The sequence below is a fragment of the Eleutherodactylus coqui genome, chromosome 8 (assembly GCF_035609145.1).
Source record: "Eleutherodactylus coqui strain aEleCoq1 chromosome 8, aEleCoq1.hap1, whole genome shotgun sequence".
Classification (NCBI taxonomy): domain Eukaryota; kingdom Metazoa; phylum Chordata; class Amphibia; order Anura; family Eleutherodactylidae; genus Eleutherodactylus; species Eleutherodactylus coqui.
Genome location: NC_089844.1, coordinates 190,441,167 through 190,465,698, shown reverse-complemented (window position 1 = coordinate 190,465,698; position 24,532 = coordinate 190,441,167). Strand labels below are relative to the sequence as shown.

The window sequence follows — 24,532 nt, the reverse complement described above, 5'->3', positions numbered from 1 at the left end:
CTAATGTACATCCCAAAAATTGGCCATGGCCAGCCAAGAGGGCAGGTGAAACCCATTAATCGCTTTGGTTAATGTGGCTTAAGTGGTAACTAGGAATGGAGGCAGCCCAGTGTAACGAAAAATTGGTTCAAGTTACAGTTCCAACGCTTTTAAGCGCATTGAAACTTTTAAAAATTGTTTAGAAAAATTATTTGAGTGAGCCTTGTGGCCCTAAGAAAAATTGCCCGTTCGGCGTGATTACGTGAGGTTTCAGGAGGAGGAGCAGAAGGAGGAGGAGGAATATTATACACAGATTGATGAAGCAGAAATGTCCCCGTTTTGGATGGTGAGAGAGAACGTAGCTTCCATCCGCGGGTGCAGCCTACGTATTGCTTACGTATCGCTGCTGTCCGCTGGTGGAGAAGAGAAGTCTGGCGAAATCCAGCCTTTGTTCATCTTGATGAGTGTTAGCCTGTCGGCACTGTCGGTTGACAGGCGGGTACGCTTATCTGTGATGATTCCCCCAGCCACACTAAACACCCTCTCCGACAAGACGCTAGCCGCAGGACAAGCAAGCACCTCCAGGGCATACAGCGCTAGTTCAGGCCATGTGTCCAGCTTCGACACCCAGTAGTTGTAGGTGGCAGAGGCGTCACGGAGGACGGTCGTGCGATCGGCTACGTACTCCCTCACCATCCTTTTACAGTGCTCCCGCCGACTCAGCCTTGACTGGGGAGCGGTGACACAGTCTTGGTGGGGAGCCATAAAGCTGTCCAGGCCCTTAAAGACTGTTGCACTGCCTGGGATGTACATGCTGCTCGATCTCCGCACCTCCCCTGCTACCTTGCCCTCGGTACTGCGCCTTCTGCCACTAGCGCTGTCGGCTGGGAATTTTACCATCAGCTTGTCCGCAAGGGTCCTGTGGTATAGCAACACTCTCGAACTCCTTTCCTCTTCGGGAATCAGAGTGGGCAGGTTCTCCTTATACCGTGGATCGAGCAGTGTGTACACCCAGTAATCCGTTGTGGCCAGAATGCGTGCAACGCGAGGGTCACGAGAAAGGCATCCTAACATGAAGTCAGCCATGTGTGCCAGGGTACCAGTACGCAACACATGGCTGTCTTCACTAGGAAGATCACTTTCAGGATCCTCCTCCTCCTCCTCCTCCTCAGGCCATACACGCTGAAAGGATGACAGGCAATCAGCCGGTGAACCGTCAGCAGCGGCCCAAGCTGTCTCTTCCCCCTCCTCCTCATCCTCCTCATGCTCCTCCTCCTCCTCCTGTACGCGCTGAGAAATAGACAGGAGGGTGCCCTGACTATCCAGCGGCATACTGTCTTCCCCCGCCCCCGTTTCCGAGCGGAAAGCAGCTGCCTTTATGCTTTGCAGGGAATTTCTCAAGATGCATAGCAGAGGAATGGTGACGCTAATGATTGTAGCATCGCCGCTCACCACCTGGGTAGACTCCTCAAAATTACCAAGGACATGGCAGATGTCTGCCAACCAGGCCCACTCTTCTGAAAGGAATTGAGGAGGCTGACTCCCACTGCGCCGCCCATGTTGGAGTTGGTATTCGACTATAGCTCTACGCTGTTCATAGAGCCTGGCCAACATGTGGAGCGTAGAGTTCCACCGTGTGGGCACGTCGCACAGCAGTCGGTGCACTGGCAGCTTAAAGTGATGTTGCAGGGTGCGCAGGGTGGCAGCGTCCGTGTGGGACTTGCGGAAATGTGCGCAGAGCCGGCGCGCCTTTCCGAGCAGGTCTGACAAGCGTGGGTAGCTTTTCAGAAAGCGCTGAACCACCAAATTAAAGACATGGGCCAGGCATGGCACGTGCGTGAGGCTGCCGAGCTGCAGAGCCGCCACCAGGTTACGGCCGTTGTCACACACGACCATGCCCGGTTGGAGGCTCAGCGGCGCAAGCCAGCGGTCGGTCTGCTGTGTCAGACCCTGCAGCAGTTCGTGGGCCGTGTGCCTCTTATCTCCTAAGCTGAGTAGTTTCAGCACGGCCTGCTGACGCTTGCCCACCGCTGTGCTGCCACACCGCGCGACACCGACTGCTGGCGACATGCTGCTGCTAACACATCTTGATTGCGAGACAGAGGAGGAGGAGGAGGAGGAGGAGGGTGCTTTAGTGGAGGAAGCATACACCTCCGCAGATACAACCACCGAGCTGGGGCCCGCAATTCTGGGGGTGGGTAGGACGTGAGCGGTCCCAGGCTCTGACTCTGTCCCAGCCTCCACTAAATTCACCCAATGTGCCGTCAGGGAGATGTAGTGGCCCTGCCCGCCTGTGCTTGTCCACGTGTCCGTTGTTAAGTGGACCGTGGCAGTAACCGCGTTGGTGAGGGCGCGTACAATGTTGCGGGAGATGTGGTCGTGCAGGGCTGGGACGGCACATCGGGAAAAGTAGTGGCGACTGGGAACTGAGTAGCGCGGGGCCGCCGCCTCCATGATACTTTTGAAGGACTCCGTTTCCACAACCCTATACGGCAGCATCTCAAGGCTGATGAATTTTGCTATGCGGACGGTTAACGCTTGAGCGTGCGGGTGCGTGGCGGCGTACTTGCGCTTGCGCTCAAACACTTGCGCAAGCGACGGCTGGACGGTGCGCTGAACTACACTGGTGGATGGGTCCGAGGACAGCGGAGGTGAGGGTGTGGGTGCAGGCCATGAGGCGGTAGTGCCTGTGTCCTGAGAGGGGGGTTGGATAGCAGTGTCAGGTTGGGGCACAGGGGGAGAGGCAGCGGTGCAAACCGGAGGTGGTGAATGGCCTTCGTCCCACCTTGTGGGGTGCTTGGCCATCATATGTCTGCGCATGGTGGTGGTGGTGAGGCTGTTGGTGTTGGCTCCCCGGCTGAGCTTTGCGCGACAAAGGTTGCACACCACTGCTCGTCGGTCGTCAGGAGTCTCTGTGAAAAACTCCCAGACCTTAGAGCACCTCGGCCTCTGCAGGGTGGCATGGCGCGAGGGGGCGCTTTGGGAAACAGTTGGTGGATTATTCGGTCTGGCCCTGCCTCTACCCCTGGACACCGCACTGCCTCTTGCAACCTGCCCTGCTGCTGCCCCTGCCTCCCCCTCTGAAGACCTGTCCTGAGTAGGCGTTGCACACCAGGTGGGGTCAGTCACCTCATCGTCCTGCTGCTCTTCCTCCGAATCCTCTGTGCGCTGCTCCCTCGGACTTACTGCCCTCACTACTACCTGACTGCAAGACAACTGTGTCTCATCGTCATCGTCCTGCTCACCCACAGAAAGTTCTTGAGACAGTTTGCGGAAGTCCCCAGCCTCATCCCCCGGACCCCGGGAACTTTGCAATGGTTGGGCATCAGTGACGATAAACTCCTCTGGTGGGAGAGGAACCACTGCTGCCCAATCTGAGCAGGGGCCAGAGAACAGTTCCTGGGAGTCTTCACGCAGCTGAGCAGGTGTCATTGTAGTGGAGTGAGGAGGCTGGGAGGAAGGAGGAGCAGCAGACAGAGGATTCTGATTTGCAGCAGTGGACGGCGCAGAACTGCGGTTGGACGATAGGTTGCTCGAAGCACTTTCTGCCATCCAGGACAGGACCTGCTCACACTGCTCATTTTCTAATAACCGTCTCCCGCGTGGACCCATGAATTGTGCGATGACTGTCGGGACGCCAGAAACGTGCCTCTCTACTAATCGCGCCGCAGTCGGCTGCGATACACCTGGATCAGGAGTTTGGCCTGTGCCAACACCCTGACTTGGCCCTCCGCGTCCTCGGCCGCGTCCACGTCCTCTAGGCCTACCACTACCCCTCAGCATGCTGTATTACCAGTGATTTGATTTCACAGGCAGGAAATAAATTGGCGCAAGACTGCAGGCCAAATATAATTTTTTCCCTTTTTTGAAAACGAAAGGCCCCACTGCCTCTAGTGAATGAATAATCTAAGTTTAATAACTGTGCTGTGTCCCTGCTAATGTGTCACAGAACGTGAGGGTAGCAGAGTTATTATAACTCTGGCAGAGCAGGTATTTTTTTCCCAATTAAGGAAAGCAAATGGCGAAGCCAGGAGTAAAACGTAGCTGGGTGCGTCTGATTTTTAAACGTTGCACACGCAGCCGACACGTGTCCACCGCCCTTAGGACGGACAGAGGCAGGACAAATACAATTTTTTTCCACCAAAAGGCAGCACTGCGTATATTCAATGAACATGAGAAGTTTAATAACTGTGCTGTGGCCCTGCTAATGTGGCACAGAACTTGAGGGTAGCAGAGTTATTATAACTCTGGCAGAGCAGGTATTTTTTTTCCAAATTAAGGAAAGCAAATGGCGAAGCCAGGAGTAAAACGTAGCTGGGTGCGTCTGATTTTTAAACGTTGCACACGCAGCCGACACGTGTCCACCGCCCTTAGGACGGACAGAGGCAGGTCAAATAGAATTATTTTCACTTGTTTTACAAGCAAAAGGCCGCACTGCGTATATTCAATGAATAATAACTGTGTTGTGGCCCTGCCTACACAATTCTTTCCCTGCAGTATCAATGGAGGGTGCAATGCTCTGCAGAGGCGATTTTGAGAAGAAAAAAAATAGGCAGCACAGCTAACAGCAGCCAGCACAGTACTGCACACAGTTAAATATGGCCCTAGAAAGGACCGTTGAGGTTCTTGAAGGCTACACTCACTCCTAACACTCTCCCTGCCTATGCAGCACTTCTGTCCCTAATGCCGGGTGCAACGCTCTGCAGAGGCGATTTTGAGAAGAAAAAAAAAAATGCCACTGCTAACAGCAGCCAACACACAGCTATCAGTGGCCCTAATAAGGACCTTTGGGGGTCTTGAAGCCTACACTAACTACCAATTCTTTCCCTACAGCAGCTCCGGTACAAACAGCACTGTCCCTCATCTAACTCACAAGGCATCTGAGGCGAGCCGCGGGAGGGGCCGACTTTTATATTAGGCGGACACCTGATCTCGCCAGCCACTCACAGCAGGGGGGTGGTATAGGGCTGGAACAACACAGGGGGAAGTTGTAATGCCTTCCCTGTTTTTCAATTGGCCAGAAAAGCGCGCTAACGTCTCAGGGAAGGAAGTGAAAGTAACCCGAACACCGCATGGTGTTCGTTACGAATAACGAACATCCCGAACACCCTAATATCCGCACGGATATCAAGTTCGGACGAACACGTTCGCTCATCTCTAAATGTTACTATTAATGCTGGTGTTAATATGAAAATCTCTCTTTGAATGTGATTGCTTTATTCTTAGATTCATATTGTTTTTTATGCTTCTCCACCAACCATTACAAACTTTGTACAAACACATCTGTAATATATTTATTCTTCAAGAGTTTTATTGTATGTGCCATTTTTCAATAAAGCAAGTTAAAAAAAACAAACTATTGATGGCCTTTCTTCATGGTAGGTCATCAATACTAGATCATTGCCTGTAATACTGAGCCCGGCCACTGCAATGAGAATGGAGCTGTCTGCTCAGTGGACAAGCACAAGCACACTGGCCCGACAAACAGCTGATCAGCGGAGGTCCCCGGTGATAGACCCACATAAAGCTACTATCCCAAGGACAAGCCATCAATAGTTCAGAACTGGACAACCCCATTCATATTACCAACATTGCTGGGACACACAGAGTCGTACAGAGCTGTGATGAAAATGCAACCTGTATAAATGTGTATACATTTGGTGTAACCAGAGTCCATTTGGCTTGCTATTTGACCTGGACTGTATCAGCTACATATATTCTGCATGGACACATATGTATTCGGCGGGTGGCACTTACCCCTCCTCCCCAACAAAAGTCACATACAGCTTATTTCTTTGCAGATCTTTTCTTGAATACCCCATGATTTGGTTGAAGGCGTCTTCTAATAAATGATCTCTCCGTATTATTAATCTGTGGAGACAGAAGAGGCCCCGGCTAGAGTCATGCAGGAACAATACTTTCATGTATTCAATAAAGAAACACAATGACATTTTGCAAGTTTTCTTCTCCTTTTTTTGAAAACTGTAGACATAAGTAACATTTTAAGGGGGGTTACACCACAATTACAAGTTAACTACGGGATAGGGAATATCTTGCGGAACGGTGGCCATCTCGCGTCTGAGACCTCCAGCAATCTTGACAACGGGCATGCCATGTCCCACTCTGACTGTCACTGCGGGTATTGCCTCTCCCTGCCCAGTGGCATCACTGTGAACGGAGCGCTGACCAAGCATGTGCAGTTAGCGCTCCATTTATTTCAATAGGGCTGACTGAATCAATCAGTCTCCTCCTCACTGTGTAGCATGCAGTAACCCCGCAGTGAGGAGGATGGGGGGCACAGAACCCTCATTCCTCAGATTGGCATGTGTCTTAGCAGTAAGATACCCACGGATCAGAAAGTTATTCCCTATGCTCTTACCCCAGAGGCTGCTCTGAAGCATAAACAGTAGTGACAGAGAGTGTTGTGTGCATGTGCAGCAGTCACTATGCAAGGAGGGGGAAGAGGTGAGATATACCCATCACCTGTTGCTAATAGTGCAATCCTGTGTTAGCTTCCTGTAGCTTAAGGGCAGAGACATGCAAAGTGACCACAGCATGGCCGAAACGTGACTGAAAATCCCGCTTATATGAGGTTTTACTGCAAATCAATGTGGTTTTCATTTTTATTATTAAAGCACACCTAAAATTTCAGGTGACTCTTTAGAATAAGCTGTCATGTGGACACAAAGAATAATACTATTTCTAGTGTTATATGACTTGTATATGTTAATTATCACCAGATTTTCCCTCTACAGCCTCTACCAGTAGACTGCTGCTCTGATGGCTCCCATACACTGCACACAAAGTATATCTTCTTCTCTTTCCCTCCTCAGCATGGAGGACATTATAGAGAGGCATTGAGCAGTGTAGATGTGAATCCAATACTGAGCTGAAGTAAAACACTTTCTAGAATCTGCAGCAGTGTCTGTGTGAGTCTGCCTGCCTCTCTTTCCCTCCAGCAGCTTTCTTCTTCTCCCCCCCTTCCATCTTCTATAGATACAATGAGACAACAGCAAGCAAAGACCTCCTTATTGCCTGAAATCAGTCTCTGCTGCTAAAGATGCATTCACAAGACAACAGGCAGTGGACAACAAGCTAGAAGGAAGTGAAACCCCTAGTGACCCGCATTGTAAAGCCATTTCTAGAGCACAAAAAGATAATTTTAGATAAATGAACTGATTTGCATTTGTTATTTATGACATGTACTATCACATGAGCACAAAGTTAGTGGCTGTTTAATGTGCACACGGTTAGAGGTAAAATGGATGTTTTCCTGCAAAACCACGGAGACCTTATCAAGGAATTTAAGACCCCCGGAGTTGTGGGAGAACCACATGCGGGCAGGTTCTCTGCTGCCCGCTGGGCACTACGTGTGTCTCTATCCAAATAAAGCTGTATTCTCTCCTGTCTGCTTTCAATGGAGGATGGACACAAACTATTCCGTTTGGACTTCAGGTTATTGGAACTGTTTAAAGGGATCCTCTCACCACCTAGAAGCACCATAAACTAAGTAATGGGCACCATAAACTAAGTGATGGGCTCATAGGGCAGGTCCAGAGGATATACTCCTGCACTGTGGCGTGCGGATAGTGCAGCAAACCCTGTGAGCTGCGTACAGCTATAGAGATGAGCGGGAGTCCGCTGCACTGTCCGCACACGGACTGCCAGGGGTGACAGCGCAGGAAGTGGGAGTCCACCTAACTTTATGGTGCTCATAGGAGGCGGCAGCTTCCCTTTAACGCTAGTGACACGAAGAAACACCAATATGTTTATTGCAAGAAAGCTGCTAAAGTGACAGGTGACTTTCAGATGTGCATTCCCTGCAGGCTGGACGGAGGGTCACGGCTCACTTGTAGATCCGTCAATAACACAACATGCAATGAATGACATCCTCAGCACTAATCACTGTATGATTTTTTCCTTATTAGCTTTTTGCTGCTCTTTTACATTAACCCCTTCAGGACCCGCCTGCTTATGCCTTAATGACAAGACCAAATTTTGGAAATCTGGCCTGTGCCACTTTAACAGAGAATAACGCTGCAGAGGTTTTACACATTCGAGTAATCCTGATATTGTCTTTTCATCATATATCGTAGACTAATGGGACTTGCTTGTATTTATTAAAAACACCAAAATTGAAGAAAAATGTAAAAAATTGTCATTTGTTGACCTGAAAGCGCTGTGGAATAAGTTGGCGCATTACAAATAACAAGAAATGGCACTTTTTTTAGGGTTATCTAATTAGATTATAGTAACAGTCAGCAGACTGTACTAATTAAAGCAGCCAGATAAGACACTGATACTTGGTCATATCCGCCTACATCTCTGTTGATGCGACACAAAACAAATCATTTACTGTCACTCTTCTGATTGTTTAATAGAAACATCTCACTTTAATTTCCCGGGACCTTGACCATAACCTTTAGTCTCCAGTTTGCGGTAGAAATTTCGTAACTTTGCTTCAAAGTCTCTTTTGTAAGGTGCTGGTGCTCTGGCGTTGGCCCGCTGGGTACCTGCAAGAGTCAGATGATTATTCGTCATCCTCCCATCCATCCGTAAATACCCTGTCACTTACAGAGGAGCTCTGACGCCACAGACATCCTCCGCGACCGACTGCAGACCAAAATATACAACCTTTCTCAAGAGTCTACTTTATTAGGAACATTCTCTAGTTTTCGGTCGGCTCACACGCAGCAGATTTTGCCACAGATCCGCAGCAGACTTCGCTTCTTCAACTGAAAGGGCCAAAATCTACAGCAGCTCTGCGCCAAAGACCTGTGTAAACGCACGGATCTACATGCTCAGCGGTTTGCACAATACGCAGTAAACAGAACCCATTGATTTCAACGGGTTTTTTTTATACATAAGTGTATTTTGCGTGCGCATTTTGTTCACGCAGAAAAATACACAGCACATTCTATTTTCCTGCACATTTTCGCACTAAAACAGCACAGATTCACCTAATTAACTTAATTACCCATTTCAATGAATGGGAGCATAATTGGCTGTTTTATTGTAAAATTACACAGTGCAAATGCTGCATAAATGCACTTACGCCCACGTGACACTGACCTAAATCCACACCAAACGCTGCGGATAGTGCTTATCGCTCTGCTTAGGGGGATCCCTCACATGAAGATACCGCTTTTACTTGCCAGAGTGATGGTACTTCACCGCGGACCAACAATCGCCTGAGTAACCAATATAAAGGGTGATTACGGGTGACTGCCGTCCCTTATGAGCTCCGGGCTCCACAAGGCGAGTTGTACTCACTGGGTTTCCAGCTCACCTAAAAACCAAGCGATGGTCGTCCCGTGTAGACAGGTTCATCTATGAGACAGACGGGCCGGTACAACCCCCGACTCGCTCCGCCTCCACTCACTGAGCGATTATCACTTCTGTGATAAGTGTTGGCACGGCCGTCGGGCACTGAAGCACCCAACAGTTGTCTCATGTAGAAGTACCCTAACGTCAGGTTCACACAGGGCGGATTTACCACGGAAATTCCCTGCAGAATTTCACTGCAACAAATCCGCCTGCAGCCGCCAATCCTGAGATTAGTCAGCCATGTGGATGAGCTTTGTCAAAAATCTCGTCCACACGGGATGGGCAATCCGTCGCGGCAAAGCCGGCATTAGCTGGCGCTGCAGCACAGATTCCCAGGACGCAGCATGTCAATTCTTTTTTTTTTCCCGTTGCGGCCTCGCTCCTCTCTATGGGAGAGCAGGCCGCAACAGAAAAGCATGAAGCAAAGCCACTCAAAAACCCGCAGCCAAGTGCCGTGTGTTTTGAAGCTGCACTTGTCCCGCAGAAATCTCGCAGTTTTTTGCTGCGCAAAAGAGCAAGATTTCCCATGGGAATACATCCTGCGTGAGCGCAGCCTAGCAGCTCCAAAGCACTGGTGGCCCGGAGACACAAACCCAGGGAGAGCTACGATCTGAGGTGACGACAAGTGACTTTACACCCAACCGGAAGAGCCGATGCAGGTGAGGACGGGTCCTACAACTCAACCTTTTATTTTAGGAAAAATGTAAATATAAGTAGAACCTGCAGAAGTTTAACATTCAGTCGTTCCTTATTGTATATTAGCAGAAGATACTGTACCAGGAGAGTTCTGCGGAGAGGACACCGGGGACCCACGGGGGGACTGACAGTAGCTGGGATGAAGTAAGGCATGTGGTGGAACGTAGGACATGATTTCTTCTTCAAAAAGGCTGGTTCAAAGAAAAGAAAAAGATATAGCTACTTGAAGAAATTGTTGTAACCACCTAAACCGCCATCGTGCCGCAACAGAGGGCATTACAAAGCTTCTAAACGTGCCGAAATAAGAGGTGATCCAGCAAATGGAAGAAAAAAGCAGCATACATCTGGAAAGGGGCCTTCCATCTATATTCGACTTCTCTATTGCCCATACATTTAGTTCTTGAGCATTGCCTGCTCCACGGCTTTCAGCTTCATCAAGTGGGTGCTGTGAAAATGTTCAGTATTTTAATATGTATCACCCCCCCAATCTCCCTTCCCAATTACTCCCTGCAGGACATGGAGGTTCCTGATAACAATTTTGCAGGAAGCCAAACAAGTCAAACCCATTTTGCATTAAAACGGATAGTAAAAGTTAAATATTTAACAAACAAGCGAAAAATAAATTGTTGCAAAATGCGAAGATTACCTCAGCAGAATAACCAGATCTGCATCACCGGAGAGCCGGACGAGTCCTGAGGGCCCTTCTGCTCGAATAAACTGGATCTTTTCCCTGCATTAGAAAGAAGCTTCACATCAGTACCTTATGTAACATTGGATATAACCATCACTTACTGTACAGCAGCAGCCTTGCTTCACAGACTGGAGCGCCCCCTCTAGAAGTACACCGGCGGTGCAGTCTGGTACACTCACTATTGCAGGACACTGTTGTGTAGTCTGGTAAACTCACTATGGCAGGACACCGGCTGTGTGGTCTGGTACACTCACTATGGCGGGACACTGGTGTATAGTCTGGTTCACTCACTATGGCAGGACAATGGTGTGCAGTCTGGTACACTCACTATTGCAGGACACTGTTGTGTAGTCTGGTAAACTCACTATGGCAGGACACCGGCTGTGTAGTCTGGTACACTCTCTATGACAGGACACTGGTGTATAGTCTGGTTCACTCACTATGGCAGGACACTGGTGTGTAGTCTGGTTCACTCACCATGGCAGGACACTGGTGTGCAGTCTGGTACACTCACTATGTCAAGACACTGGTGTGTAGTCTGGTACACTCACTATGGCAGGACACCGGTGTGTAGTCTGGTACACTCTCTATGACAGGACACTGGTGTGTAGTCTGGTACACTCACTATGGCAGGACACCGCTGTGTAGTCTGGTACACTCTCTATGACAGGACACTGGTGTGTAGTCTGGTACACTCACTATGGCAGGACACCGGCTGTGTGGTCTGGTACACTCGCTATGGCGGGACACTGGTGTGTAGTCTGGTTCACTCACTACGGCAGGACAATGGTGTGCAGTCTGGTACACTCACCAGGGCAGGACACTGGTGTGCAGTCTGGTACACTCACTATGGCAGGACACCGGCTGTGTAGTCTGGTACTCTCGCTATGGCAGGACACCGGTGTGTAGTCTGGTACACTCTCTATGACAGGACACTGGTGTGTAGTCTGGTACACTCACTATGGCAGGACACCGGCTGTGTGGTCTGGAACACTCGCTATGGCGGGACACTGGTGTGTAGTCTGGTTCACTCACTACGGCAGGACAATGGTGTGCAGTCTGGTACACTCACCAGGGCAGGACACTGGTGTGCAGTCTGGTACACTCACTATGGCAGGACACTGGTGTGTAGTCTGGTACACTCACTATGGCAGGACACTGGTGTGTAGTCTGGTACACTCACTATGTCAAGACACTGGTGTGTAGTCTGGTACACTCACTATGGCAGGACACCGGTGTGTAGTCTGGTACACTCTCTATGACAGGACACTGGTGTGTAGTCTGGTACACTCACTATGGCAGGACACCGGCTGTGTGGTCTGGTACACTCGCTATGGCGGGACACTGGTGTGTAGTCTGGTTCACTCACTATGGCAGGACACTGGTGTGTAGTCTGGTACACTCACTATGGCAGGACACCGGCTGTGTAGTCTGGTACTCTCGCTATGACAGGACACCGGCTGTGTAGTCTGGTACACTCACTATGGCAGGACAATGGTGTGTAGTCTGGTACACTCACTATGGCAGGACACCGGCTGTGTAGTCTGGTACTGTCGCTATGACAGGACACTGGTGTGTAGTCTGGTACACTCACTATGGCAGGACACTGGTGTGTAGTCTGGTACACTCACTATGGCAGGACACCGGCTGTGTATTCTGGTACACTCACTATGACAGGACACTGGTGTGTAGTCTGGTACACTCACTATGGCAGGACAATGGTGTGTAGTCTGGTACACTCACTATGGCAGGACACCGGTGTGTAGTCTGGTACACTCACTATGGCAGGACAATGGCTGTGTAGTCTGGTACACTCGCTATGGCAGGACACCGGCTGTGTAGTCTGGTACACTCGCTATGACAGGACATCGGCTGTGTAGTCTGGTACACACCCTAGGACAGGACACTGGTGTGGAGTCTGGTACACTGACTATGGCAGAACAATGGTGTGCAGTCTGGTACACTCACTATGGCAGGACACCGGTGTGTAGTCTGGTACACTCACTAAAGCAGGACACTAGCTGTGTAGTCTGGTACACTCACTATGGCAGGACACTGTTGTGTAGTCTGGTACACTCTCTATGACAGGACACTGGTGTGTAGTCTGGTACACTCGCTATGGCAGGACACCAGGTGTGTGGTCTGGTACACTCACTATGGCGGGACACTGGTGTGTAGTCTGGTACACTCACTATGGCAGGACACTGGTGTGTAGTCTGGTTCACTCACTATGGCAGGACACTGGCTGTGTAGTCTGGTACACTCACTATGGCAGGACACCGGCTGTGTAGTCTGGTACACTCACTATGTCAAGACACTGCTGTGTAGTCTGGTATACTCACTATGGCAGGACACCGGCTGTGTAGTCTGGTACACTCACTATGGCAGGACACCGGCTGTGTAGTCTGGTACACTCACTATGGCAGGACACTGGTGTGTAGTCTGGTACACTCACTATGGCAGGACACTGGTGTGTAGTCTGGTACACTGACTATGGCAGGACACTGGCTGTGTAGTCTGGTACACTGACTATGGCAGGACACCGGCTGTGTAGTCTGGTACATTCACTATGTCAAGACACTGCTGTGTAGTCTGGTATACTCACTATGGCAGGACACCGGCTGTGTAGTCTGGTACACTCACTATGGCAGGACACCGGCTGTGTAGTCTGGTACACTCACTATGGCAGGACACCGGCTGTGTAGTCTGGTACACTCACTATGTCAAGACACTGGTGTGTAGTCTGGTATACTCTCTATGACAGGACAGTGGTGTGTAGTCTGGTACACTCACTATGGCAGGACACCGGCTGTGTAGTCTGGTACACTCACTATGGCAGGACACCCGTGTGTAGTCTGGTAATCTCCCTATGACAGGACACTGGTGTGTAGTCTGGTACACTCACTATGGCAGGACACCACCGGCTGTGTATTCTGGTACACTCACTATGGCAGGACAATGGTGTGTAGTCTGGTACACTCACTATGGCAGGACACTGGCTGTGTAGTCTGGTACACTCACTATGGCAGGACACTGGCTGTGTAGTCTGGTACACTCACTATGGCAGGACACTGGCTGTGTAGTCTGGTACACTCACTATGGTAGGACACCTCCGGCTGTGTATTCTCGTACACTCACTATGGCAGGACAATGGTGTGTAGTCTGGTTCACTCACTATGGCAGGACACAGGTGTGTAGTCTGGTTCACTCACTATGGCAGGACACTGGCTGTGTAGTCTGGTACAATGACTATGGCAGGACACCGGCTGTGTAGTCTGGTACACTCACTATGGCAGGACACCACCGGCTGTGTATTCTGGTACACTCACTATGGCAGGACAATGGTGTGTAGTCTGGTACACTCACTATGGCAGGACACTGGCTGTGTAGTCTGGTACACTCACTATGTCAAGACACTGGTGTGTAGTCTGGTATACTCTCTCTGACAGCACACTGGTGTGTAGTCTGGTACACTCACTATGACAGGACACTGGTGTGTAGTCTGGTACACTCACTATGACAGGACACTGGTGTGTAGTCTGGTACACTCACTATGACAGGACACTGGTGTGTAGTCTGGTACACTCACTATGGCAGGACACCGGCTGTGTAGTCTGGTACACTCACTATGGCAGGACAATGGCTGTGTAGTCTGGTACACTCACTATGGCAGGACACCGGCTGTGTAGTCTGGTACACTCGCTATGACAGGACATCGGCTGTGTAGTCTGGTACACACCCTAGGACAGGACACTGGTGTGGAGTCTGGTACACTCACTATGGCAGAACAATGGTGTGCAGTCTGGTACACTCACTATGGCAGGACACCGGTGTGTAGTCTGGTACACTCACTAAAGCAGGACACTAGCTGTGTAGTCTGGTACACTCACTATGGCAGGACACTGTTGTGTAGTCTGGTACACTCTCTATGACAGGACACTGGTGTGTAGTCTGGTACACTCGCTATGGCAGGACACCAGGTGTGTGGTCTGGTACACTCACTATGGCGGGACACTGGTGTGTAGTCTGGTACACTCACTATGGCAGGACACTGGTGTGTAGTCTGGTACACTCACTATGGTAGGACACCTCCGGCTGTGTATTCTCGTACACTCACTATGGCAGGACAATGGTGTGTAGTCTGGTTCACTCACTATGGCAGGACACAGGTGTGTAGTCTGGTTCACTCACTATGGCAGGACACTGGCTGTGTAGTCTGGTACACTGACTATGGCAGGACACTGGTGTGTAGTCTGGTACACTCACTATGACAGGACACTGGTGTGTAGTCTGGTACACTCACTATGACAGGACACTGGTGTGTAGTCTGGTACACTCACTATGGCAGGACACCGGCTGTGTAGTCTGGTACACTCACTATGGCAGGAGAATGGCTGTGTAGTCTGGTACACTCACTATGGCAGGACACCGGCTGTGTAGTCTGGTACACTCGCTATGACAGGACATCGGCTGTGTAGTCTGGTACACACCCTAGGACAGGACACTGGTGTGGAGTCTGGTACACTCACTATGGCAGAACAATGGTGTGCAGTCTGGTACACTCACTATGGCAGGACACCGGTGTGTAGTCTGGTACACTCACTAAAGCAGGACACTAGCTGTGTAGTCTGGTACACTCACTATGGCAGGACACTGTTGTGTAGTCTGGTACACTTTCTATGACAGGACACTGGTGTGTAGTCTGGTACACTCGCTATGGCAGGACACCAGGTGTGTGGTCTGGTACACTCACTATGGCGGGACACTGGTGTGTAGTCTGGTACACTCACTATGGCAGGACACTGGTGTGTAGTCTGGTTCACTCACTATGGCAGGACACTGGCTGTGTAGTCTGGTACACTCACTATGGCAGGACACCGGCTGTGTAGTCTGGTACACTCACTATGTCAAGACACTGCTGTGTAGTCTGGTATACTCACTATGGCAGGACACCGGCTGTGTAGTCTGGTACACTCACTATGGCAGGACACCGGCTGTGTAGTCTGGTACACTCACTATGGCAGGACACTGGTGTGTAGTCTGGTACACTCACTATGGCAGGACACTGGTGTGTAGTCTGGTACACTGACTATGGCAGGACACTGGCTGTGTAGTCTGGTACACTGACTATGGCAGGACACCGGCTGTGTAGTCTGGTACATTCACTATGTCAAGACACTGCTGTGTAGTCTGGTATACTCACTATGGCAGGACACCGGCTGTGTAGTCTGGTACACTCACTATGGCAGGACACCGGCTGTGTAGTCTGGTACACTCACTATGGCAGGACACCGGCTGTGTAGTCTGGTACACTCACTATGTCAAGACACTGGTGTGTAGTCTGGTATACTCTCTATGACAGGACAGTGGTGTGTAGTCTGGTACACTCACTATGGCAGGACACTGGTGTGTAGTCTGGTACACTCACTATGGCAGGACACCGGCTGTGTAGTCTGGTACACTCACTATGGCAGGACACCCGTGTGTAGTCTGGTAATCTCCCTATGACAGGACACTGGTGTGTAGTCTGGTACACTCACTATGGCAGGACACTGGTGTGTAGTCTGGTACACTCGCTATCGCAGGACACCGGCTGTGTAGTCTGGTACACTCACTATGGCAGGACACTGGCTGTGTAGTCTGGTACACTCACTATGGCAGGACACTGGCTGTGTAGTCTGGTACACTCACTATGGCAGGACACTGGCTGTGTAGTCTGGTACACTCACTATGGCAGGACACCACCGGCTGTGTATTCTGGTACACTCACTATGGCAGGACAATGGTGTGTAGTCTGGTACACTCATTATGGCAGGACACTGGCTGTGTAGTCTGGTACACTCACTATGGCAGGACACCACCGGCTGTGTATTCTGGTACACTCACTATGGCAGGACAATGGTGTGTAGTCTGGTACACTCACTATGGCAGGACACTGGCTGTGTAGTCTGGTACACTCACTATGGCAGGACACCGGCTGTGTAGTCTGGTACACTCACTATGGCAGGACACCACCGGCTGTGTATTCTGGTACACTCACTATGGCAGGACAATGGTGTGTAGTCTGGTACACTCACTATGGCAGGACACTGGCTGTGTAGTCTGGTAAACTCACTATGGCAGGACACTGGCTGTGTAGTCTGGTACACTCACTATGGCAGGACACTGGCTGTGTAGTCTGGTACACTCACTATGGTAGGACACCTCCGGCTGTGTATTCTCGTACACTCACTATGGCAGGACAATGGTGTGTAGTCTGGTTCACTCACTATGGCAGGACACAGGTGTGTAGTCTGGTTCACTCACTATGGCAGGACACTGGCTGTGTAGTCTGGTACACTGACTATGGCAGGACACCGGCTGTGTAGTCTGGTACACTCACTATGGCAGGACACCACCGGCTGTGTATTCTGGTACACTCACTATGGCAGGACAATGGTGTGTAGTCTGGTACACTCACTATGGCAGGACACTGGCTGTGTAGTCTGGTACACTCACTATGTCAAGACACTGGTGTGTAGTCTGGTATACTCTCTCTGACAGCACACTGGTGTGTAGTCTGGTACACTCACTATGACAGGACACTGGTGTGTAGTCTGGTACACTCACTATGACAGGACACTGGTGTGTAGTCTGGTACACTCACTATGACAGGACACTGGTGTGTAGTCTGGTACACTCACTATGGCAGGACACCACCGGCTGTGTATTCTGGTACACTCACTATGGCAGGACACAGGTGTGTAGTCTGGTACACTAACTATGGCAGGACACAGGTGTGTAGTCTGGTACACTCACTATGGCAGGACACAGGTGTGTAGTCTGGTACACTCACTATGGCAGGACACCGGCTGTGTAGTCTGGTACACTCACTATGGCAGGACATCGGCTATGCAGTTTGTAGTCCCCTAAGTGGAACAGACTTTACTGCCATACAGCCATTGTTGGGGAAGAACTGGACTATCCAAACCTAGGGCAGCTTATAATTTGTTTTGCAATCTATATAATATAATATATATATATATATATATATATATATATATATATATATATATATATATATATATATATATATATATATATATATATATATATCAGCAGGCAGATTATCCCAGGTGTTATATAAGGAAGAGAAAACATTTCAGGTTTGTTGTGTCATAAACACCTGGTCTAAAAGTGCTCGAATTAGTGGTTGGTAGCTAATATTCCTGGCACTCCAGAAGGTATTAAAGGTTAGCCCCATCCCATAGTTTTCGTTTTATTCTTCCGCACACACTTGGCCAGCGCTCCATTCGCTCTGACGTCACTGCGAGTGGGAGAAACATCCCCGCAGAGACAAAGAGTGGGGGGACACGGGCCAGCAGCGAGACCCCCAGCGATCTGCAAGTTACTCCTTTAACAAAAATTGTAATTAGAGATGAAAGCAGCGAATACCTGAGTGCATGATTCCTGCAGAGCTCATGCTGGCGCTCCTGGAGAATCTCAAAGATGTTTGGCTGACGCAAAAATGCAACAATTTTCTCATTGTAACCTGTGTAGAAGACAGAAATCCAATGGGAAGAGGGGGTGGCAGAACGGATTCAGTAAAAGCATATGGCTAGAAAGCAGACATTACAACTACCTGAGGGATGCAGTGTAGAGTAGAACTCAATGTAGCCTCTTATACAAGCTACACAGCAGAGAAACCCCCTGGCCTTCAGGCTGGTCACCATTTCATATCTATGGTCACCTTCAGAGTTGCCAGCACAAACAATGCTATAGACAATGGGGGACACTGAGGGTTAATAGGCTTAACTGGATGGACATGTCTTTTTTCTGCAATTATTTTCCATTCAGAAAAGTTTTTCTGCCACTATCTGGTGCAAAAGTTGCAAATTTTTGCATAAGTGGGAATTTGCACAAAATTAATGACTTTTTGCTATCTGCACCACCATCCGCCACTTTTTCTAAAAAAAAAATAAAAAATACAGCTTATTAGGAAGGAGCATGGCCATCCTGGACTAATACATTTATGTGTAACTTACCCCCAAAACTAGCATAAATTATACCAGAAATAAGAGCCAGGACGGATGTGGCATACAATTCTGCTTAAGAGGGGCTGAGATGCGACTAACACATGAAGGGCCGTGCACCTCTTCATCAATCAGACACATCAGGGAAAAAGAGGCGCACGCATGTATCAGTCCCATCTCAGCTCCTCCGTGCGCCAACACATGAATCTATGCCCGGAGTCAGCGTAGAGTTCTTCTATAATTAACGCCAGTTTCTGCCATAAATAATACATCAATGTGTCAGTTCAGAGTGGCCATGCCTCCTTCTGAAAGCCCATAGACGGCAGTCAGGGCAGTCACAGAACAAGCCGTGGTTAGGATAGGTAAAATCCAGAAAACTGGGTGAACAGACTGAGGTCAAACAAGAATCAAGAAGCAAACAATAGCACCTCTGCAGAACCTAATGGAACCTATTGCCACGGTCCCCAGCAGTGGAGGAGGGTGGGTTAGATAACCTGGGAAGTGTCTGCACTGGTTGGGGAAGGGCCTGTGCACATGTTGGTCCTTCAAGAGTTCAACCAAACACGCACACGCTCCCTACAGGCAGAACACAGCGGGATGGAGAGAGGATGCCAATGGCTGTGACTGGTGGAGGAGGAATGAGGTGGAGTGATGCACTGCCAGCCATGACTGTTGGCTATAACACTGATGTCCTTCTGTCCATCCTCTAAAGATGAAAAATAAGGTTCGGGTGTCACATGACACTCTCCTCCTAGAGATAACCCCCAAGGTCCGGTTTCTGCTAAACCCACAGCCCAACCTACTATAAAAGCTCCTAGCCATCTCAAACAGTGGTGCGTCTCCACAAAATCAACCATATGGAAGCCACCTATCTATCTATCTACAAAGGTGAAAGTCCTGCCTGCCTTACTGACTCACCACTAATTCTCTAACTTCCCGGTGTCATACAAACATGAAATTTGGCAGGAGAATTCTTTAGGCCCCAAATAGAAAAAGTAAAGGTTTTACAACTTAATTAGTCAATGCTAAGTGCGAAAGTATTGGCACCCCCATGTAATGTACCTAATCTAATTCTTTAACTTCCCGATGTTGTACAAACATGAAATTTAGCATGCCCATTCTTTATTTCCTAAATGAGGGGAGTGGGAGGGGTGGCACATTCTGCAGAAGGACATTGGTACATGCAGCCTGAGGAGAATCGAACGCTCCTCTATATGTATACATATTTTATTCCTCGCTTACTCTAAAGAAACCTTGACTTCATAAAATTTTCCATGAGAACAACAAGCAAACGTCTATATCAAATTAACTCGGACGAAGCCGGGTATATCAGCTAGTCACCACATAAAAGTATGTGTCATTGGTCATTAAACTAGTTGCATTATCAAGTTATACTTAGATTATTGTAAACAGCTTAACACGACTTACCGACCGGCATCATATCTTGGTAATGACTTCTAGTGACTGTATTAAAAGTGCTAGATGGCCTTGGTAATATGGGAGGACCTGAATGACGTGCATCTTCTCCAACCTATAGGCGTAAAACGATGAAGAACAGATAAGCGGATATAAAGAAAACACAGATGTGCAGAAGCTGAAAGGTTTAAAATGTCACCAGCATAAATCTGTTCAACTGATGTTGGCCTATGCAAGACCACATTATAGAGAAATGCTGAAGAGGTAGTCATGGTAGAAGACCACGTTATAGAGAAAGCTGTGGATGTAGGCATGGTAGAAGACCTACGTTATAGAGAAATTCTGTGGATGTAGTCATGGTAGAGGACCTACGTTTTAGAGAAATGCTGTGGATGTAGTCATGGTAGAAGAGAAATTAAGAAATTCTGTGAATATAGAAGATCTAAGTTGTGGAGAAATGCTGATATAGTCATGGTAGAAGACCATGCTATAGAGAAAAGCAGTGGATGTAGTCATGGTAGAAGAACTAAGTTATGGAGAAATGTCATGGATGTAGTCATGGTAGAAGACCTAAGTTATAGAGAAATGCTGTGAATGTAGTCATGGTAGGAGGCCTAGGTTATAGAGAAATGCTGTGGATATAGTAATGGTAGAAGTCCACATTATAGAGAAATGCTGTGGATGTGGTCATGGTAGAAGACCACACGAAAGAGAAATGCTGTGGATGTAGTCATTGTAGAAGAAAAAAGGAGAAATGCTGAAGATGTACAAGACCTACGGTATGGAGAAATGCAGTGCATGTAGTCATGGTAGAAGACCTAAGTTATAGAGAAATGCTGTGGATGTAGTCATGGTAGAATACCACGTTGTGGAGAAGTGCTGTGGATGTAGTTAATGTAGAAGACCACGTTATAGAAAAATGCTGTGGATGTAAAAGACCTAAGTTATGGAGAAATGCTGTGGATGTAGTCATGGTAGAAGACCTAAGTTATAGAGAAATGTTGTGGATGTAGAATACCCAAGTTATGGAGAAATGCTGTGGATGTAGTCATGGTAGGAGACCTACGTTATGGAGAAATGCTGTGGATGTAGTCATGGTAGGAGACCTAAGTTATAGAGAAATGCTGTGGATGTAGTCATGGCAGGAGAGAAATGCTGCAGATGTCGAGGACCTAAGTTATGGAGAAATGTTGTGGATGTAGTTATGGTAGAAGACCACATTATTGAGAAATGCTGTGGATGTAGTTTATGTAGAAAACCACGTTATAGAGAAGTGCTGTGGATGTAGTCATGGTGGAAGACCTAAGTTATAGAGAAATGCTGTGGATGGAGAAGACCTAAGTTATGGAGAAATGCTGTGTATGCATTCATGGTAGAAGACCTAAAATATAGAGAAATGCTGCGGATGCAGTAATGGTAGAAGTCCACATTATAGAGAAATGCTGTGCATGTGGTCATGGTAGAAGAAAATAGGAGAAATGCTGTAGATGTAGAAGACCTAAGTTATGGAGAAATACAGTGGATGTAGTCGTGGTAGAAGACCTAAGTTATGGAGAAATGCTATGGATGTAGTCATGGTAGACGACCACGTTATAGAGAAATGCTGTGGATGTTAGTCATGGTAGAGGACCTCAGTTATAGAGAAATGCTGTTGATGTAGTCGTGGTGGGAGACCTAAGTTATGGAGAAATGCTATGGATGTAGTCATGGTAGAAGACCACGTTATAGAGAAATGCTGTGGATGTTAGGCATGGTAGAGGACCTTCGTTATAGAGAAATGCTGTTGATGTAGTCATGGTAGAAGACCTAAGTTATGGAGAAATGCTATGGGTGTAGTCATGGTAGAAGACCACGTTATAGAGAAATGCTGTGGATGTAGCTGTGGTAGAAGACCTAAGTTATGGAGAAATGCTGTGGATATAATCATGGAAGAAGGTCTAAGTTGCGTCACGGTAACAGCCTTCCTTTAAATATTTCACAACAGAAATGGTGAAAAACCTCAAGAGATCTCTAAAGGTACAGAAGATGTGAACATAGCCTCAGGGAGTACCTTCAGATTACACCACAGTCAGTCGGCGAGCGAAGACCGTTAGACTAAGATCAAAGAGAGCGCTAGCAAGAGCAGAGACACAATTGATCTATATGGTGCATTAATTAATGTGGGCACAAAGCTTTTGAGTAAGCACTGTGTAAGAGATTCTGAGTTACAAACATCCAATACATCTCCACACAGATGCAATCAACGTTATATTCAGTTCCTCACTTTCCCAATCTAATATCTTGATTTAATTAACGTGCGCTCCCTAAAAACAAAAAGCCAAGGAAATGTAAGTTCTTCAGTTGTCCTCTTGTGTGAAATACTTCAACGCGATTGTCCGCTTCCCTTTTGAATTACAAGGCCTGTATTAAAGTAGCAAGCTGACAAGTACCCCAGGCCGCAGCCGCCAACATCCAGTGCTGCAGCTCGCTGTGGCCCCGGTGATTGTTGTGATATATGATGTCACAGGAAATCACCTGACTGCTGCAGACAATGAGAGGCTGCAGCGTCACCGCTTGTTCTCCTGGCATCAGAGTTCATATCTTGTGTGCCAAAATGCCAGGAGTCCAAGAATGTGAGGCTGCAGCGGTCACATGTTTCTCTGTGACATCATACGTCATAACAATCACTGGGACCACAGTTATTATAATGCAGCAGTGCTATTGAAAAGGGAACCAGACAACCCCATTTACCGTCATAACCAGCTATCTCTAACTTTTACCTACTTTATTTCTAGAAAAACAAGTTGGCAATAATAAATATAAAGATCTTAAAGGGGTTGTCCCGCGGCAGCAAGTGGGTCTATACACTTCTGTATGGCCATATTAATGCACTTTGTAATGTACATTGTGCATTAATTATGAGCCATACAGAAGTTATCAAAAGTTATTCACTTACCTGTTCCGTTGCTGGCGTCCTCGTCTCCATGGTTGCCGTCTAATTTTCGCCGTCTAATGGCCAAATTAGACGCGCTTGCGCAGTCCGGGTCTTCTTCTCTTCTCAATGGGGCTCCGTGTAGCTCCGCCCCGTCACGTGCCGATTCCAGCCAATCAGGAGGCTGGAATCGGCAATGGACCGCACAGAAGAGCTGCGGTCCACGAAGGTAGAAGATCCCGGCGGCCATCTTCAACCGGTAAGTAAGAAGTCACCGGAGCGCGGGGATTCAGGTAAGCGCTGTGCGGTGTTCTTTTTTAACCCCTGCATCGGGGTTGTCTCGCGCCGAACGGGGGGGGTGTTGAAAAAAAAAAAAAAACCTGTTTCGGCGCGGGACAACCCCTTTAACCCCTTAATGACGCATCCTTTTTTCCCCAGTTTTTTCCTTCGCACTAACATTAAATCATAACTCTTTTATTTATCCATCGACATCCCTGTTTGAGGGCTTGTTGTTGTTTTTTGTAGGACTAGTTGTAGTTTTCAATGGTGGTATTTATTGTACCACATAATGTACTAAAAAGCATTTATAAACTTCTAAATAAAGTGAAATAGAAGAAAACTGCAATTTTGCCTTTTTTGGGGGTGGGGGTCTTGTTTCTATGGTGTACACACTGCAGCAAAAATGACAACTTTATTTATTTACATATTTATTTTTCTGTACTTCATTCAAAAAATAAAATATCTTTGGAAAAAAAATTAAAATTATTTTCTGCCAGCGGTGGTCTCGCTGCTTAGACCTCCACCGATTCAAAGAACAGGGGTCTTATGCGGCCCCCTTCTTGTCACCCTTGCACTCACCCGCAATATTGTTGGATTGAAAGGAGCAGTGGCTGCATGTGTGCCGCTCCATTCACTTAATTGCGGCTGATGGAATTAGCCATGTAGAAGCAATCGGCAATCTTTGGCAGTCCTACTGAAGATGAAGGGACCGCACATCCACTGCAGCAAGGAGGAGAGGGGGACACGGGATCGGTGGGGGTCTCAACACTAAAATCCCCACACATCAGCCTTATCACCTATCCTACGAAACTATATACATAGTTAGAATTCTGGGTATAATAGATGATGGGAGAGATCTCTGTACTGAGCCTTGATATAACTATACATAGTTATTAGAGCGCCCCCTTGTTACAGTCCTGGGAATAATAGATGATAGAAGAGATCTCTGTACTGTCCCCTGATATATCTATACATAGTTATTAGAGCGCCCCCTTGTTACAGTCCTGGGTATAATAGCTGATAGGAGACAGCTCTGTACTGACCCCTGATATATCTATACATAGTTATTAGAGCGTCCCCTTGTTACAGTCCTGGGAATAATAGATGATAGAAGAGATCTCTGTACTGACCCCTGATATATCTATACATAGTTATTAGAGCGTACCCTTGTTACTGTTCTGGGTATAATACATGATAGGAGAGATCTTTGTACTGTCCCCG

The 24,532-nt window shown here is 48.1% G+C and overlaps 1 protein-coding gene across 3 annotated transcripts in view; it reads right to left on the bottom strand.

The window, feature by feature from the left end:
* HECW2 (HECT, C2 and WW domain containing E3 ubiquitin protein ligase 2) overlaps positions 1-24,532 on the bottom strand; it is a 243,315-nt gene that overhangs the window by 49,315 nt on the left and 169,468 nt on the right. For all 3 annotated transcript variants that reach the window (XM_066577152.1, XM_066577153.1, XM_066577154.1), the window contains 6 exons: positions 20,134-20,236; positions 18,128-18,224; positions 10,649-10,732; positions 10,084-10,193; positions 8,372-8,492; positions 5,737-5,850 (listed from right to left, as the gene is read on the bottom strand). In XM_066577152.1, coding sequence (XP_066433249.1) covers positions 5,737-5,850; positions 8,372-8,492; positions 10,084-10,193; positions 10,649-10,732; positions 18,128-18,224; positions 20,134-20,236 — 629 coding nt within the window. The remainder of the gene's footprint in view (positions 1-5,736; positions 5,851-8,371; positions 8,493-10,083; positions 10,194-10,648; positions 10,733-18,127; positions 18,225-20,133; positions 20,237-24,532) is intronic.